At 37.2% G+C, this 20,000-nt stretch overlaps 1 protein-coding gene across 4 annotated transcripts in view; it reads right to left on the bottom strand.

Moving 5' to 3' along the window:
* Nucleotides 1-20,000, bottom strand: part of LOC130105544 (BTB/POZ domain-containing protein kctd15) — a 50,257-nt gene that overhangs the window by 5,542 nt on the left and 24,715 nt on the right. For all 4 annotated transcript variants that reach the window (XM_056271588.1, XM_056271587.1, XM_056271586.1 and 1 more), the window contains 2 exons: nt 17,373-17,517; nt 8,169-8,474 (listed from right to left, as the gene is read on the bottom strand). In XM_056271588.1, the coding sequence (XP_056127563.1) occupies nt 8,169-8,474; nt 17,373-17,517 (451 nt within the window). The remainder of the gene's footprint in view (nt 1-8,168; nt 8,475-17,372; nt 17,518-20,000) is intronic.

The following is a 20,000-nucleotide window of genomic DNA, read 5'->3' as shown; positions in this document are numbered from 1 at the left end:
AGAAATCCTCATTTTCACTCTTATAGACGGGCTCCTTAAGCAGTATTATTTGCTTTAATAATGTTTAAAAAAATGTTTTACTGGAAAACGAGACAACAATACTAATGATGAATATGATTTTTGCAATGCATTAAGAAGTCGAGCGGACTCTGTGTCAAACCCCAGTGTGCCGCCTACATAGACAGCACTTTAAAGACAGCAGAGTGTGTATAACGCATTATTGTATCTCATGTCCCTGAAACCTAAAGCAGCGCGACATGCGTCCCTCAGCACTAAAGCAATCAGAATACATTTCCACAAGATCACAATTATTCCCGATCCCAGCTAACAGGGAACTTCCTCAACGTTAAGACAAACCTTCTTCCAGTAACGTTAACGTTCGTTCAAAGTAATGTTTCCAAACGTTGACACAAAACCGTTCTCTATCCATCATTCACTGAAGCCTTTTTTAAATGTAACTAGTTTTAGAATGTTCAGAGAACATTCAAAAGTAACAATCTCATAATGTTCGCAAAATGGAATGTTCACTTAATATGACAGTTGCATAACCAAGAAAACACGTTTTAAAAACATGTAAAGGTAACACTTTACTTGAAGGGGTGTGCATAAGACTAACATGACACCTTCATAACCATGACATGACACATGTTATGAATATGAAGGAAGTTTTATGCATGTTTATGACAACTGTCATTAAGTGTCATTCGCTCAATTATGAAATTTTTAATGCAAATATGACATTGTTTGAAATGTCTTTGTTATGACACCTTGACATAAACCAATACATCATAACCTGTCAGTGTCTTTGTCATGACAACTTGACATTACTAAGACAACACAACCTGTCATAAACATGACATAGCAGATTAATTATCAAACTTAAGAAAGCACTTAGCTTTATTGGTTAATATTACATTAAACTGTCATGTGGTTGGTTTTGACATTGGCTGTCATAAGGCCATTATAACTGTTTAATGACAAATTCAATTTGTACCACTGTAGTTGAGGTCACGAAAAATATTCATGACACAGTTATAATGGCATTATGACAGCCAATGTCAAAACCAACCACATGACAGTTTAACTTAATTTAATGTCAAGTTGTCATGACAAAGACACTGACAGGTTATGATGTTATGGTTTATGTCAAGGTGTCATAACAAAGACATCTTAAACAATGTCATATTTGCATTCAAAATGTCATTATTGAGCGAAAGACACTTAATGACAGTTGTCATAAACATGCATAAACCCTCCTTCATATTCATGACATATGTCATGTCATGGTTATGAAAGTGTCATGTCAGTCTTATGTACACCCCTTCAAGTAAAGTGTTACCGCATTGGCTTTAGCAGCAGTCGAGTCTCTCTCGTGGCCTCTCTCTGTGTGTGTGTGTGTGTGTGTGTGTGTGTGTGAACAGTTCTGTTTAAAAGATAGCAGCTTCAGCAAGAAACAGAGAAAGGAGCTTCAGTCACTTCACAGAAATCAACTCGTTTTAGAAAAGAAATAGAGCTTGAGCGAGCAAACAAAGAGAGGGCAGACGGAGACTGACTGAAACGCACAGAAACTGTTGTGTTAGTTGATGCAGCCAATTAATTATATTGCAAGCCATTTAGAAATCTATAAAAGAAGCATAAAGGGGTTGAGGCTGTTTGAGAAAGTGTAAGTATGGTATTAAAAAATGCAATACGTGTATTTCAACCGCTCTGGGCGTTGTTACGTTGGAGTCTTTTTTAAAAGGGAAGAGCTGTGTCTTAAAAAGGAGAAACGTGTAAATTATGCATTTCATTTTCTAGCCTTTCTTTTCTTCTCGCTCTTGCCTTTTGTTTTTTGAGGGAGTGAAGAATTATGGCTGCACATAAAAAGGCGTTTTGTTGCGTGTTTTACTCGAGCCTGAGGGGGCGCTGTCGAGGTGTGTGTGTGTGTGTGTGTGTGTGTTCGGGTTAGTTCAAATACAGGTTGAGCCTCAAATCTCATTAACATATATCATAGAGATGAAATGCATGAAAATATTGGTTATAGTAACCGAAATGATCACGGTTATCAATATTATCACGGTATTGTTCAAATGTGCTGGAAATGTTCAGAAAGTACAGTGAAATCAAGTTGTCAAAAACCAACAAACAACATAAAATAACAATAAAATGAGCTCGTTTTGTTTGCATAGACATTAGAATAATAACATTATAATTGATGGCCGGATTTTAAACGAACAAAAAATATTGGTTTTATTGACGTGTACAGTTTTGACAAAAAAAAAAAAGTTTATTATAAAAATGATAAACCTCACATTTCAGGCCTATGAAATATATTTTTCCCCCCTTAAAGGGACAGTTAAGGGATATAACGACTATATTCGTCATATACACTGAGGATGACTAGAGGGTGAGGAAATCATAGGCTAGTTTTCATTTTTGGGTGAACTATCCCTTTAAATTTAGTTTTATTTTTTTTAACCAAATTTTGTGTTTTCTGTTGTACGTTTTCTGAATACAATTTTAATGGGTTAATTAAATGTTAATGATCAAAAAGCATGTCTAATGAATTGAATTCATAAAAACAACAATTTTAATAATTTAAAAAACAAATCAGAAATTCTTGTGTATTTTAACAAAACATTAATTTGATTTATCTTTTAACCATATGAAATTAAACTTTTTGATAATTCCATTAAAAAAAATCAGTTTTAATAAGTATTATTATTACATTGAGATGTAGCTAAATTCTACAGTACAACGGTAATATATTTCTGTCACAAATTCTTCAAGTTAAACCAAACTTTTATTTTGACGGGTTGCCATGAAGACCTCTGAGTTTTTATGACTGGATTTCGTGATTTCGTCCTATATTGGTTTTCACAAAAATCTGAAGCAGCAAAAACTGTTTTCAACATGAAAATGATAATCAGAATTGTTTTTTAAGCATCAAATCAATCATCATATCAGAGTGATTTCTGAAGGATCATGTGACACTGAAGACTGGAGTAATGATGCTGAAAATTCAGCTTTGATCACAGGAATAAATTACACTTTACTATATATTCACATAGAAAACAGCTATTTTAAATTCTAATAATTTTTCACTGTTTTTACTGTATTTTTGATCAAATAAATGCAGCTTTGGTGAGCAGAAGAGACTTCTTTACTGACCTCAAACTTTTGAATGGTAATGCACATTTTGGTTAAATTAGATATTTTGCTATTTTTTGATATCAATCTTCATGTCAGGGCTAAACCTGTGATGCCGAAAAACGCAGTCTAGATAGGCAGGACTAGTGTCAGCCACACATCTAGTGATGATGAACTTATTTATTTCAGCATTGACACTGATTGTCTTAAATCCGGCCTGGGGTGTGTTTCCCGAAAGCATCGTTAGCCAACTACGGTCGCAAGTTCTGTCGTTATCATCAGTTCAACGAGTTGTGTTTCCCGAAACCATCGTTCCACCGAACACTCGCAAACAGCATCGCAGAGGTGTGTGTGTGTGTAAGCGACAGATCTCGAGCTGCGGATAGAAGCAGAGTTTCTAGATTGCACGACATGTGACTGAATAAATCCTGATCTTGAGCAAAATAAGCAAGCGGACATTCATTACAAGTCTTTTATTTAGTATACATACAAATGTGTTTTACATCTTTGAGTCTGTCAAGATATTTAAAGCACCGATTTTGAAGAGTGCGCATGTGTGTTTGAGCTCTAGTGTGTAAGAACGAGCCTATGATTGAATCTGGAAATAAAGCGAAATAACTGAGAAAAATAGAAATATTCCTATTTAAAGGTAACACTTTACTTGAAGGGGTGTACCAGATGCATGTCTGTAATTTATAGCAAAACATCTAGCGTTAATTCGATCTCAAACAGATTCATTAAAAGTAGTTATTACTCCAGCAAGTGCGTGACATCATTAACCAACGTAGTTGAACGACCAATTTGCGACAATACGGTTTCGGGAAACAGTCGTGACTAGCTAGCTGATTTCTTCAACGATGCGTCGTACTGTGATAGTGAAGCATGAGTTACGGCGGTGTAGGGGAAACACACCCCTGGTAAAGACTAAGCGGCTGAAACGTGACGTTCCTCATGCAGGAATAAAGCCTCGTTCACACTACAAGTGACACAGCGACACGATACCATTCATTTCAATGGGGAGCGGGCGATTTCCGGCGACGCGCGCGACAGCGACCGGATGGGGCGTGTCTGGCGACGCGACAAAGTTGAGATCTGTTTAACTTTATGCAAATGAAGAGCGACTTTCGGGAGCGACAACCAATAGGAGTGAAGTCTATGGAAGCTTGTTTCCACCACTGAATGAAAAATAAAAAAGGTAATTGCGACTTTTTGTCTCACAATTCTGACTTTTTTTCTCACAATTGCGAGTTTTGTATCATTGCGAGATGTAAAGTCAGAATTGCGTGATATAAAGTCAGAATTGCGAGATATAAAGTCAGAATTGCGAGATATAAAGTCGCAATTGCGTGTTATAAAGTCAGAATTGCGAGATATAAAGTCAGAATTGCGAGATATAAAGTCAGAATTGGGAGATATAAAGTCAGAATTGATTGATATAAAGTCAGAATTGATTGATATAAAGTCAGAATTGCGTGTTATAAAGTCAGAATTGCGAGATATAAAGTCAGAATTGCGAGATATAAAGTAAGAATTGTGAGATATAAAGTCAGAATTAATTGATATAAAGTCAGAATTGCGAGATATAAAGTCAGAATTGTGAGATATAAAGTCAGAATTGCGAGATATAAAGTAAGAATTGTGAGATATAAAGTCAGAATTAATTGATATAAAGTCAGAATTGCGAGATATAAAGTCAGAATTGATTGATATAAAGTCAGAATTGATTGATATAAAGTCAGAATTGATTGATATAAAGTCAGAATTGCGTGTTATAAAGTCAGAATTGCGAGATATAAAGTCAGAATTGCGAGATATAAAGTAAGAATTGCGAGATATAAAGTCAGAATTGATTGATGTAAAGTCGCAATTGCGTGTTATAAAGTCAGAATTGATTGATATAAAGTCAGAATTGCCAGATATAAAGTCAGAATTGCGAGATATAAAGTAAGAATTGTGAGATATAAAGTCAGAATTAATTGATATAAAGTCAGAATTGCGTGTTATAAAGTCAGAATTGCGAGATATAAAGTCAGAATTGCGAGATATAAAGTAAGAATTGCGAGATATAAAGTCAGAATTGATTGATATAAAGTCGCAATTGCGTGTTATAAAGTCAGAATTGATTGATATAAAGTCAGAATTGATTGATATAAAGTCAGAATTGCGTGTTATAAAGTCAGAATTGCGAGATATAAAGTAAGAATTGCGAGATATAAAGTAAGAATTGCGTGTTATAAAGTCAGAATTGCCAGATATAAAGTCATTATTGATTGATATAAAGTCGCATTTGCATGTTGTAAAGTCAGAATTGCGAGATATAAAGTCAGAATTGATTGATATAAAGTCAGAATTGCGTGTTATAAAGTCAGAATTGCGAGATATAAAGTCAGAATTGCGAGATATAAAGTCAGAATTGATTGATATAAAGTCAGAATTGATTGATATAAAGTCAGAATTGCGTGTTATAAAGTCAGAATTGCGTGTTATAAAGTCGCAATTGCGAGATATAAAGTCAGAATTGCGCGATATAAAGTCAGAATTGCGTGTTATAAAGTCGCAATTGTGAGATATAAAGTCAGAATTGCGAGATATAAAGTCAGAATTGCGTGTTATAAAGTCAGAATTGCGAGATATAAAGTCAGAATTGCGTGTTATAAAGTCGCAATTGCGTGTTATAAAGTCAGAATTGCGAGATATAAAGTCAGAATTGCGTGTTATAAAGTCGCAATTGCGAGATATAAAGTCAGAATTGCGTGTTATAAAGTCGCAATTGCGTGTTATAAAGTCAGAATTGCGTGATATAAAGTCAGAATTGCGAGATATAAAGTCAGAATTGCGTGTTATAAAGTCGCAATTGCGAGATATAAAGTCAGAATTGCGTGTTATAAAGTCAGAATTGCGATATAAAAACGTCAGAATTGCAAGATATAAAGTCAGAATTGCGAGATATAAAGTCAGAATTGATTGATATAAAGTCGCAATTGCGTGTTATAAAGTCAGAATTGCGAGATATAAAGTCAGAATTGATCGATATAAAGTCAGAATTGATTGATATAAAGTCGCAATTGCGTGTTATAAAGTCGCAATTGCGAGATATAAAGTCAGAATTGCGTGTTATAAAGTCAGAATTGCGAGATATAAAGTCAGAATTGCAAGATATAAAGTCAGAATTGCGAGATATAAAGTCAGAATTGATTGATATAAAGTCGCAATTGCGTGTTATAAAGTCAGAATTGATCGATATAAAGTCAGAATTGATCGATATAAAGTCAGAATTGCGTTTTATAAAGTCAGAATTGCGAGATATAAAGTCAGAATTGCGAGATATAAAGTCAGAATTGCGAGATATAAAGTCAGAATTGCGTGTTGTAAAGTCAGAATTGTGAGATATAAACTATTCTGAGGGGGAAAAAGTCTTTTTTCCCCCTTAGAATTGGCCTGATGACTCGCAATTGCGAGTTTATATCTCACAATTCTGAGAAAAGATGGCGGAAACAAGCTTCCATAGAAGTCAGTGGAGCGCGTCACTCTTCAGTGCTGAGTCTGACCGAGGCAAGTTGAACGAGAAGCTAATTTTAGCAGTCAGAAACTGTCCTATAATTTATGATATATCTCCGTGTACATACAGTGGTGTTCACCGTACTGACTCCGTGCCTGAATGGTTTTGGGAACCCAGATAGAGCGGCATTTGCCCGTTTGCTGCAGTTAAATAGCCGCGATGGCAAAGAGCACTCACTGTTTCTCGTTCATCTTTAAAGGGGTCATATAATGGTACATGCACTTTTTCAAGTTGATTGTACTGAAATGTGTGTTGGCAGTGTCTGTACACAACCATCATATAATGATAAAAATCCATCCAGTGGTTTTGTTTTAATCTCCTTATATGTTTTCCCCTGTCTCAAATCGAGCCGTTCGACCGTGTGACGTCACACGCTCGGAAGCCCCTCCCACGATTGTTGATTGACAGCAGCGTTTCAACACAGACCCGCCCTCGCTCGTGAGAGCTGTCAATCATAGTCTGCGCGGACCGGCGCGGTCATTGTTGATATGCTGGAGCACTGTCTATGAGCAGAATGGCTCTAAGCGATTGTGGTGTTCTGTTCTTGGGTGTAATAACGAACACAGTCATTTTAATGTTCCTAAATCCGAACCGCTGAAGACGCAGTGGCTGAGTTTGTTTTCGAAGGGAATATTCCCCACGAGCAACGTCAATGCTCTCATGTTTGCCGAATCATTTCTCAGCAGACTGCTTTATAAACGAGGGTCAGTATAAAGCTGGATTTGCTAAGAAGCTGCTCCTGGACCGGTACCAACTATTCGTGTTCCTGCTGAACCTCCAAAATAACTGAAGTGAGTGTTATGTTTTATTAACCTTTAATATTTATATTAATCTTTGCAAATCGCTAGCTGCACGCTTCACAATGAATGCGTCTAAGGTTTACACTCAGGGTACATTACGGCATGTTTTCTATGTACGACGTTCTCAATATAATTCATAATCCCTCGTCTATAATGAACAACGCGTTATGGTTATTGTGTTACAAACGGTGTACGCACAGAACAGAGGGGCGGAGTCAGCAAAGCTCATGATCATTTAAAGGCATATGCACTGAAACGGCGTGCTGAAAACAGAGCTGTTTTTGACCAGGTAAAATAAGTGTTTTATTACAATACTAATGAGAATTTTTAATTAAAGTATATTACAAAGTTTTAATTTAGACTCTAAAGAATCATATTAGCTTGTACAAAAATGGCATTATATGACCCCTTTAATATTATGCATTTTATGTACCGATTCCATTTATATTTAGACTTTTCCTTCCAAAATGTTTGTTTGTAGCGGCAAGAAAACGTATTAGTTGTCTAACAGAGTAACATCCGTGAATGTCACTCACAAACATTACTAGGCAACCAGTAGTGGGAACGCCCTCCAGCGCAGCCACTGGTGACCTGCGCTTGTAGTGTGAACGGGGCTTAAATGCTGTCTGGAGCGGATACGAGCAGCACACCAGTACACACCAGTACACACATGTGTTTACCTGCACTGAGTTCAGTCTGCAGTATCCGTTCAGCGGGAAGCGGATGACGTGTGTGGGGTCCTGGTTCCAGCCAGCGTTGACCGAGTTACACATGACGTCGCCGGTCTCGGGGAACACCTCCTCGATGAGCACCTTCTCGCCGCTGAGGGCGATGCGCTCGCCGAGGTCAGGGGTCACGCGCACCACCAGGCAGTCGCAGGGTTGAGCCAGGCGTCTCTGCTCCCGATCCTGCTTCCAGCGCTCCAGCTCCTTCGTCATCGGAGACAGCTGGTAATAACGCGCCTCCTCGTACAGCAGGTGGAACTCCTGAAACATCCAAATACAGTTTCAAATCTCTACATCTAAACATCCTTAGGATGCATTTACTTGAGAAGCATTTTTTCATCATTTTACTATATTAGTTAGTGATATTTAAGGAAACTAATACTTTTAATCGGCATGAAATCATCAAAAGACACTCATAATGTTACAAAAGATTCTATTATGTATTGCTGTTCTTTTGAACTTTCTATTCATCAAAGAATCCTGAAAAAAAAAATCAACAGAATATGAAGCAGCACAACTTTTTCCAACATTGATAATAATCATAAATGTTTCTTGAGCATCAGATCATCATATCAGAGTGATTTCTGAAGGATCATGTGACACTGAAGACTGGAGTAATGATGCTGAAAATACAGCTTTGATCACAGGAATAAATTACACTTTACTATATATTCACATAGAAAACAGCTGTTTTCAATTGTAATAATATATCACATTTTGACTAATTTTGATCAAATAAATACGGCCTTGGTGAGCAGAAGATACTTTTAAAGAAACTTTTGAATGGTAGTGTATTAACTTGATTTTAGAGAGTTTTTTCTCCTGTATTTCAAACATTTTGCTAGATTTATGGTAAAAAAAAAAAAGTTTTATTTACACACACACAAGAGATGTGATCAAACAGCCGTTTGAATTTTGGTGGAAATAATAATTCACAAAAGAAGGAAATCTGAATGATCTCCAACAGGTGCAGGATCAAAACTCAAGATAAAAAAATGAAAATCCATGCATTGTTTATAAATAATAATAATACTTGTATTGCTGTTGAACGGGTTCAGGCCGCATCCATAGAATGAACGACAATAAATAATGCACACAAAATGCAGTCAAATCCAAGGTTAAAAATACAAAATAATTATTCTTAAAGATTATTATACTGGCCCTCATTTATCATTCTTGCGTAGAAACAAGCGTATATGTTGGCGTAAGATTATACTTACACTCCTCTCACCGCCTGATTTATGAAGCTGTGCGTACCTTTGAAATCCAGGTGTACGCAATACCTGCCCTTGATAAATCCCGCGGCTAAAAACGATCGTCATTAGAATAACACGCCCCTATATATTCAAGTCTCCGCTTCCCCCACGCCCTCATTTTACGCCATGGACACACGGAAGACGGCAAAGAAGAGAAACTTCTCTGACGTGGAGCCGAAATGACCTATCACAATGCAATATTTTACAGCACGTCTTCTGAATTAGCATTCAATTTCGAATCACGTTACATGTATTGGTGTGTACAATAGTGATGATGATGATGTGATGTGGAGTACCATTCATTCACATTAATAATTGCATGACAATTTGTAATATGCTTCTTATTATTAGTATGATTTTTATTATTAATGACGCTTATTGTTATTTAGAAGAAGAATGTCATTATTATTATTTGTATTATTATTATTATTTAAAAGAAGAAGAATGTATTTTTTATTATTTTGTCAGTCTGAATTATTTGTTGGTCATTGAAAGCCTTTCGTTACCGAACTCAGTCCGTGCGCAGCTGCCGATCCTAACCATGAAACGTCAGGGTAAAGCGCACAGGCTCGCAACTGAAGGAATACGCTTATAAATCAAATGCTTTGGTAAAGTCACACAAATTAAACATTGAAGTCCATGTTGCACACAAATAAACACTGAAGTAAATAATTACTATGTTTTTGTTTTTTTGTTTTACTGTGGGTCATAATATATCATATCTTTTAGTTTGTCAGTGCGTTTTGTGGTGTTAGGAATTATTTTTCTGCGCATTTCTGCACTAACTCAAAACGTGCGTACATGTACACCACCTCCTGAGCTGGCGTAGGATTTGAGCGTGCCGTACGCCAACGTCCATATTGATAAATTTCAAAGTCACCGTGGTTTTGGGTGTACGCCAGGTGTACGCTGGAAATTTGGTGTACGCACTTTTGATAAATGAGGGCCAATTATACTGTCTTTTCAGTGGACAATACGTACATAAAAGACGTCTACGCTTTCTAAATAAAAGTGTTGTTTGCCCTTGTAATATTAAAGGTTAGTGTTTAGAAATGTAATACTTTTAATAGCGATATTGATGCTATTACTGCAACACCACTACATAAGTTAAAATATATAATATAATAAATTTAAAGAGATACTTGTACTCTTTTCAATGTATGTTTATGCTTTCCAAATAGTCACCCACTATGAGCAAAGGTGATGCTATTCCTGCAAACGACACTAATAAAGAAAAACCAAATAAGTACATAAATAAAACCCAGCGATAGTCAAGTTTAGCATTTAGAAAAAAAGTACATAAATAAAACCCAGCGATAGTCAAGTTTAGCATTTAGAAAAAAAGTACATAAATAAAACCCAGCGATAGTCAAGTTTAGCATTTAGAAATGTAATAGTTTTATTAGCGATAGTGATGCTATGACCTCAAACACCACTACACTTGCATAAAAGTGCAATACATACTGTACATAAAAGACGTCTGTTCTTTCTAAATAAGTGTTGTTTGCCCTTGTAATATTAAAGGTTAGTATTTAGAAATGTAATACTTTGAATAGCGATATTGATGCTATTACTGAAAACGCCACTACATTAGTTAAAATATATCAAATTATTATTTAAAAAAAGAGATAATAATACTTTTCAATAGATGTTTATGCTTTCTAAATAAAATTCAGTCACCGACTATGAGCAAAGGTGATGCTATTCCTGCAACGCCACTAATAAATAAAAAACAAATAAGTACATAAATAAAAGTCAGTAAATGAATGAATGTTTAAAAGGCAGTGTGTTTGGGGTGCGGGGGGCATGTTTGGCTCAGAGGGGCATCGGCTCGGCCCGCGGGTCACAGTCGAGACGTTTGGCAGGATCTCATGTGCTCGTTGGAGCCCGTCAGTGAAGGACCTCGAGGCTTCAGCGTTTCTTTATCCAGGCAGACAACAGCAGACTGCCAAACTCTCTCTCTCTCGCTCTCGCTCTCACACGCTCTTCCTCACGGGGATCTTGCCAGGGGTTTTTTGCCCCTTTCAGTTTTTCTTTAATTTCCCACAAGTCCAGATGGTACTATTCTTCCCCATCTCTCCATCGCGGGAGGAGCTGAGGTGTGGAAATGATTCGAGTTCATCTGAGGATATGGTTTTGTGTGCAGAGTAATCTGCATAAAGATTGATATGAACAGTCATGAACTGCACACAGCCTGAACGGAAACTCAACTACATGACTGATTGTATACGCAGGCTTCTCTGCAGAAAACAGACAGAGGAGGATCAACCGTTTGACACGCTAATAAAAGTCTTGTTTATATCGTTGCATGATGTAAACTACATTTTCACGCAGCTCTATAAAGTTCACCTACATATATACAGAAAAATCAGGTAACGCTTCCTTTTACAGTACAGTACTTACGTGTACTTACAGTGTACTTACCTAGAAAGTACTGGCTAATATTAGGTAAGTACATGGGTTAGGGGTAAGTTCAGGGTTAGTACCTGGTTATAACCCAGTAATTATAATTACTATAAAGTAAGTCCATGGGTAACAGGACTGTAAAAGGAAGCGTTACCAAACATCATATAAGCAGTTGAGATTTGCTATATTTGATTAATTGCACAAAATATTAACCATATTATCACACAGATCTATAAAGTTGGGTATAGAAGCATCATCCGCAAACACACAGTATAGTTATATATATAGCAAATCTCAACTGCTTGATTGCTTGTATCATCACGAAATGGAAACTATATTATCACACAGATCTAATCTGCTAAACGCAGCTGTAAGGCATGAGGAGTTTAAGATATTAGAAATATTAACATCAATATTTTCTGTAAACGCACTATACGCATAAATTTGACTTGAAAATTTGACTGTTATCAAACACAGCAATCAATTTCAGCTCTAATCTAAGCAGAAAATATTTTCAAATTGCATGCAATGCAATACAATATATTAAAATATAACTTTAGACTGTTTAAAATCATTGCAAGTGGACATTATAAGGGGAAAATGTGTATGAAAGTATTCATAACTGGTCAAGATACGTCTCTAACGTCCATTCGTGGATGGTTATTCAATATAAGCTGTAAAAAAATTATTTTATATTGGAAAAATGTAAATTAAAGTATATATTGGTCGAGACACGTCTCTAACCTCTATACATGGATAGTTCAAGCTTAAGCAGCACTATATAAAAGAATTATTACTATAGAATTACTATTATTATATTATACTATACATGGCACATTTCAGCTTTAAGCAGAAAATGCTCGAATTGCATGGAACCCATTGCAATACCTAAGCTTTAAAAAATAACTTTACATTGATCGAAATCATTGCAAGAGGACATTATAGAGGGAAACATGTACATGAAAGTTGGATGGGACACGTCCACACGTAGATAGTTCGTTTCGCCCATGTCTTATTTCTATTCTTTTGCCCTTTACACTGCAGATGACAGAACGCATGCGGTGCATCAGTGCTGGAGGGAACGAGGGAACGCTACGGTATTAAAAGAAGCTCCGCATGCGCCTGGATCTCTGTTTTCAGCAGGACTCGTTCTCTAACGCTCTTCTTACAGTCAAGCAACTCGATGAAGAGCATGATACAAGAGAGGTGAAGAAAGAAAGACGATGAATTCCCATGTTCAGGCGATCCGACAGGCCTGTTGTGATCCAAAATAATGATCTTACTCGATTGCCCATCGGCAAGACAACATCTCACAGACAGACAGAGAGAGAGAGAGAGAGAGAGAGAGAGAGAGAGAGAGAGAGAGATATCCCCCCGTCTCCATCTAATACGTATAAGAGATGACCATTTCTCTTTGATTTTTGTCAAGCACATGCTGATGTAGAGGTCAGATCCGTGACACAAACCTTGGACTCTTTACTGTCTTGCTCATCGGATTTATCATGAACGATTCATGTTATTCTGAGAGCAAGACGTGTTTTATAATCGCTGCTAGTGGTCACAAACAGAACAAGATCAGCAGCAGAATGCTTTATTGACTCGAGCAGCTTGACAACAGATAATCTCTGCTACAAATGATGCTTTTTTTTAACTGATAGATGCAAAGCATATTCCACGTTCACATTGATTTAGCGAAACGCAGTCCGCCGCGGGCCATGGCAGTCACGATGCCTCACAGACACGCTTCACACCGCCGGCTGCCGCTCGCATTTCTGTCGGATTTCACACACACTGATCATCAGATCAAACCAGTCCAAACGGGGTTCTTTGTCCAACTCGAGAGAGAAAAACAAAGCGAATCCAGATCAAGATTAAAAGACGTAATGTGTTTACATCATATTTCTGCGTGTTTGGAAGGGAGAGTTCATCCATGTGGATAAATGTAACACATTGTTTCAAAGCAGCTTTACATTAAATGCAATGTATTGTGGAAAGCACTATGACTTTCGAACTGAATATGCCATATGAAATATTCATAAATATGAATTCAAGTCATTTCTGTGGTTCAGATATATGAACGTAATTTGCTCATACAGGGAAAACACTGCAATGTGACACAATCACAGCCAATCAGAACATATTTGATACTTATATATACATGTCTATTTTGGACCAATAATATTGCACTATGGGCGGGGCTACCAAATAAAACAGAAATAAGAACCAAGAAACTAAAAATATGTCCTGATCTTCATCGTTTCGCGTGATTGCAGCTGGACAAAACAAAACCTCATGCTGTTATTTCTAGTCCTTTTTTAAGGATTTGTCTGGTTAGGACTATGCAAGTATGTGAACACACATTTACTTAGATATGCTACTCAAATTTTGTGCATTACTGCCATTTGCAATGCACTGTATTCTCAGTATTGCCACAGGTGGCGCTATAGCGGACATTAGCAGCGCTTCTTCTACAGTCTGTTTTCTCATCTCAGACTAAATGTGCAGTGTACAAACAAGAGCGCGCTGCGTTCACACTGCACGCCATAGACGTCACCTTGGGGTTTTAAGCATGCGTCAAAACCGCCGCCATCTTGGAACAGGGGTCTTGTCATAGGAAGTAGCTGGGTAACGCTGCTATCTCTGCCTTTACTTCTAATTAATTGATAGTGGCGGACTTTTGTGCTGTGTATGATGTTCACACTGGTTCACACGAATGAAATCTGAACTAGGAAGAATGTTTTTTAAATTTTTTTTTGTTTTTTTTGGAATCAATGATAAATACATGTCTGACCGTGGGAACGAACCAAAAAAACAACAACGAGAAAATCGCATTCATTTTTATTTATATTTCCGTTAGACCTTTGTCTACATTGACGCTGATGCATTAAAGTGGAGGGGCTCCCCTGTTCCAAGATGGCGGCTCTATTGACGCATTTGTTCTAACGAACTGCCGTAGCCATGGCGACATCTAGTGTATATATCTATGCCATATATGCCACGATGCCATTAATTTTCAATGGTGAGCGGGCGACTTCCGGCGACACGCGCAGTCGCGACCGTTGGCGACTGGATGGGGCTTGTCTCGCGACACGACAAAGTTGAGATCTGTTTAACTTTATGCAAATGCAGAGCGACTTTCGGGAGCGACAACCAATAGGAGTCAGTGTCACTGTCCAAGTCAGTGGAGCGCGTCACTCTTCAGTGCTGAGTCTGACCCATAGATATATACACTAGATGTCGCCTTGGCTACGGCAGTTCATTAGAACGAATGCATCAATAGAGCCGCCATCTTGGAACAGGGGAGCCCCTCCACTTTAATGCATCAGCGTCAATGTAGACAAAGGTCTAACGGAAATAAAATCACCATAAATCATCATGAATGCGATTTACTCGTTTTTTTTGGTTCGTTCCCACGGTCAGATATGTATTTATCATTGATTCCAGATTTTGTTTTTAATTTTTTTGTTTTTCCTAGTTCAGATTTTATTCGTGTGAACCAGTGTGAACATCATACACAGCACAAAAGTCCGCCACCATCAATTAATTAGAAGTAAAGGCAGAGATAGCAGCGTTACCCAGCTACTTCCTATGACAAGACCCCTTTTCCAAGATGGCGCCGGTTTTGACGCATGCTTAAAACCCCAAGGTGACATCTAGTGTATATGTCTACGAGTCTGACCGAGGCAAGTTGAACGAGAAGCTCATTTTAGCAGTCAGAAACTGTCCTATAGTTTATGATATATCTCCGTGTTCATACAGTGGTGTTCACCGTACTGACTCCGTGCCTGAATGGTTTCGGGAACCCAGATAGAGCGGCATTTGCCCGTTTGCTGCAGTTAAATAGCCACGATGGCAAAGAGCACTCACTGTTTCTCGTTCATATTTAATATTATGCATTTTATGTACCGATTCCATTTATATTTAGACTTTTCCTTCCAAAATATTTGTTTGTAGCGGCAAGAAAACGTATTAGTTGTCTAACAGAGTAACATCCGTGAATGTCACTCACAAACATGACTAGGCAACCAGTAGTGGGAACGCCCTCCAGCGCAGCCACTGGTGACCTGCGCTTGTAGTGTGAACGCGGGAAAGCAAAGCCACATTTGAGATCTCTTTAATGTCTCTCAGAAAGCAACGAGATTAAATGAAGATCTAATAGCGATTTGTATTGTATCCCAACACGCAATGTCTCGACCTTCCATTTCCAGTGTGATGATGAATCTATATCAACAATCATTTTCTAACATATACAGGTGAAACTCAATGGCAAAAGTTCATTTATTTCAGTAATTCAACTTAAAATGTGAAACTAATATATTATATAGTAATAAAACAGCTTATGAAAACCCCAAATTCAAAATTAGAATATTGTGAAAAGGTTTTCATAAGCTGTAAGCCATAATCATCACAATAATAACAAATAAAGGCTTGAAATATCTCACTTTGAAATGTAATGAGTCTATATAATATATTAGTTTCACCTTTTATGTTGAATTACTGAACTTTTGCATGATATTCTAATTTTTCGAGTTTCGAGTAACTGGATTAAAAATGCAAATAATTGATCAAATTGATCAAAATTCCACAGTGATAACTTTTTAAATGGATATATTGCATGTGACAACATCATGGCATCAGGGGCGGCCTTACCAATGTTTCACCCGTTTCAATTGAAACAGGCCCCGCCCTCCAAAGGGGGCCCCAACAGACCAGCAAAATCCCATTCATATTCTCCGTAGGATATTGATTTTCAGCTATAATGTCTAAACCATTCAAGGTAGATTGACCACGAGCTACGAGGTTGTGAAATGAAACTTTCTGCTCCTATAAAAGCCACAAGCTACGAAATCAACCTTGTTATTTGCAAAACACTGACGTCTCTGATTGGTCGAACTCGCGGTTACCATGGCGACGTTTACGGCTTGAGCGATCTGAAGTGTAATATCGGTAGTTTATGCATGTATACCTTTGCCTTTTTTGCCGTTAGGTTAAAATGTTATTTTGAGCAGAAAAAGAATTTCAAGAGGAAATGAATAGTGCATATGCGATATACCAGTGGTGCTAAAAAAACCGCAAGATATCGGACAACAACAGAAAAGCTTTATTCAGACTACCAAAAGTGAAGTTAGCCTGCGTGAAAGGGCGAGGCTTATTCCAATATATAGTTTAAATCAAATAAGGTTGGACTATTTCTATGTTGAGCTGCCTGTTCATGAAGCTAAAAAGCGCACTTAATAAAATACGGTAATATACCATTGATGCAAACCAACAGGAATCCTTGCTTTTTTTGCTCTATTATGTTTATGTTTTATGTGGGTAGGGCCCCATATTTGAAACGGGCCCCCAGATGCTTAATGCCGCCACTGCATGACATGCTGCATACTGTCTCACATACTCCTTTGCTTAATAGTAAGCAGTATGCAGTGTTTACTGTAGTACACTACATGCACTCTATTGCACACATGCTTTAGACAAAATAATCCTTGATTTTGATTACCTTAAAGTCATCCGGCAGGAGCAGTTTGCAGGTTCTCAAGAAGCTGAGAATATAGCGGAAGATCTCTCCGTCTCTGTCGATGAAGTAATGCTGCTTTAAACTGTCCAGAACGATCGGCTCGGTTCCGTTAAACAGCCTGCTGATCCTGAAAATTAACACACACACACACACACACACACACACAGTTAATGGAGCGAGGCCAGCCTCCTTTAAATGCATGAAACAATTAGCATTTATTTTTCAATTTTATTAGTGCCCAGCCAAAAACGTATTAACGCTCGGTTCTGAAACAAGAGGCTTTAGGCAGATTTCAGTGGCTGAGAAAAGCGTTTCAAGTCCTTCTCTACAGTGAGATTAACACAGAGCCGAAAACCCTGCAATGTTTTATCATCTCAGCTGTCACAAGCCAATTAAATAACTCCCACAGAACACATGATGTCAGGAAGCACGGCTGGCTTGAAGTAAAGCAGAGCCTATGATGCTTCTTTGCATTAATGACAGGGCTTTGTTAAGATCACTATGAGTAAAAGCAACGAGTAACTTAGCAAACACCAGTAATGCAGTTGAAAGTTTCCTTTGCAACAAATCCTGAAGATTAAAAGCCCCATGTTGACTGAGAGTTGAAAGTCTGGACACTTTTGTGATCTAAAAACCCCTGTATTGATTATTAAGCAAACTCACACGTCTCCCAGCTAATACATATATGTCATTATAATGTTCTCATTAAGTTATGAAAACATTATTTCTGAACATTTGAAAACATCCTTTTTAAAAAACGGTATTTCTTGGTTATGCGAACATCAAAGAAACATTCCATTTTATTACTCTTCAAAGATTATGGGATTGTTACTTTTGAATGTTGAACATTCTAAACATTCTAAAACAGTAACATTTAAAAAAACATATATAAGATAAAGCTCCAGCTACAACATTTCAGAAAAAGCCCTCCATTAGCAATGTATAAATAACATTTTTGATCTAGCGTTTTGAGAACATTAAAGACCGGATGACTTTGATCCAACGTTCCATTAACGTTATCAGAACGTTTGTTCATAACTTTGAGAGAACCTTTCCAGAACGTTCCCTGTTAGCTGGGATTTCAGTGATGGAGGGAGAATAAAAGAGAAGGAAACAGAATCCTTCCTTCAGTATGACTCTCTATCTCTCTCTTCTTCACTTCTTGCTTTAGTTTTCTCCTCCTTTGTACTTTTCTTAGTTACAGTCTCCCAAAAACATCTTGTGCTTAACACTTAAATAAATATGTGTTTTGTCATTTATAAAAATGAAAGATAACACAAGCGCACTTGCAAGCAAAAGTTTTTCACCAAAAACAAAGAAGATAAAATGAAAGTTTTTTTTATTTCTTACACTTTAATAACATTTTAATCAGAGTTTGTGAGTCCATCACCAGATAAAACGAGCAAACGTTTCTAATACATTAATACTATATTTCACTTTTTGAGATAAAGCTGAATTTGAAAAAGTATGAAATCATACACTACGAAATCATAAGAACAATAAAGGATCTTCTTAATAGAAAAATATGTTAATAATATCAGTTAACTGCAACCATAAAAAATCACTTTTTTTATTTTATACTTACTTTATTGCTTATTAGTCAAATCATAAAATCGAATCAGTCACTTGTGAGGTTCCATGATAGTCAGGATGCTCAGGTGTGTGTGTGTGTGTGTGTGTGTGTGTGTGTGTGTGTGTGTGTGTGTGTGTGTGTGTGTGTGTGTGTGTGTGTGTGTGTGTGTGTGTGTGTGTGTGTGTGTGTGTGTGTGTGTGTGTGCGTGTGTGTGTGTGTCCAGATAAACATCTCAATACACATTCTCCTACTAAACCTACTAATATCAAACTCTGGTATCACTTTATACAATAATGTTCATTAGTTCAAATTAGTAAATGTATTAACTAACAATGCGCAATACATTTGTTACAGTGTTTATTAATCTTTGTTAATGTTATAGGTAATAAAAACACAGCTGTTCATTGTTTGTTCTTTAACTAATGTTCATTTTAACATTTGATTTTAATAACGTATTAGTAAACGTTGAAATTAATATTAACTAATAGAAGTAGAAGTATTGTTCATTCTTAGTTCATGTTAACTAAAGTAGTAAACTAATGAATCTTATAGTAAAGTGTAACCCAAACATGTTTTAACTGCACGATACACACCACAGTTGTAACGTCTCACACACTGCGTCCGACACACACTGGATACCTGTAAACATCTTCATCTCTCTGAACTCTGATAGGATCAGCATTTCCTTCCGTTCCCGAGCCGAGCCGATGCAATCTCCTCTTTAATCACTACAGTTCCTGGATCAGCTGACGGCTCTCCAGAACCACGAAGAAGAAACCCACAGCCTTGTCAAAGCCTAGCAGACGTTTACTGAGCGACGGCTATTGACTCTTTACAACACAAACACACTTCATTGAGCTCTGCAGGTGTGTGTATCGAGACCGTTCTTCATAACGTGGACCTTTTTAATGCACTGTGTAATTCACACACTCTTCCACGCATGTCTCGTCACCTTATGCACTTTCCAAAGCTCTTGTTTTCCCTGTTGTTTCCTTCTCTCTTTCTCTCTCTCTCTCTCTCTATTCCCCCCCTTTGGA

Source organism: Rhinichthys klamathensis, unplaced genomic scaffold (genome assembly GCF_029890125.1).
Source record: "Rhinichthys klamathensis goyatoka isolate OS25496 unplaced genomic scaffold, OSU_Roscu_1.1 h1tg000322l_1, whole genome shotgun sequence".
Taxonomy (NCBI): domain Eukaryota; kingdom Metazoa; phylum Chordata; class Actinopteri; order Cypriniformes; family Leuciscidae; genus Rhinichthys; species Rhinichthys klamathensis.
Note: the sequence above shows the minus strand (reverse complement) of the source record. Positions and strands in the feature narration are given on the sequence as shown.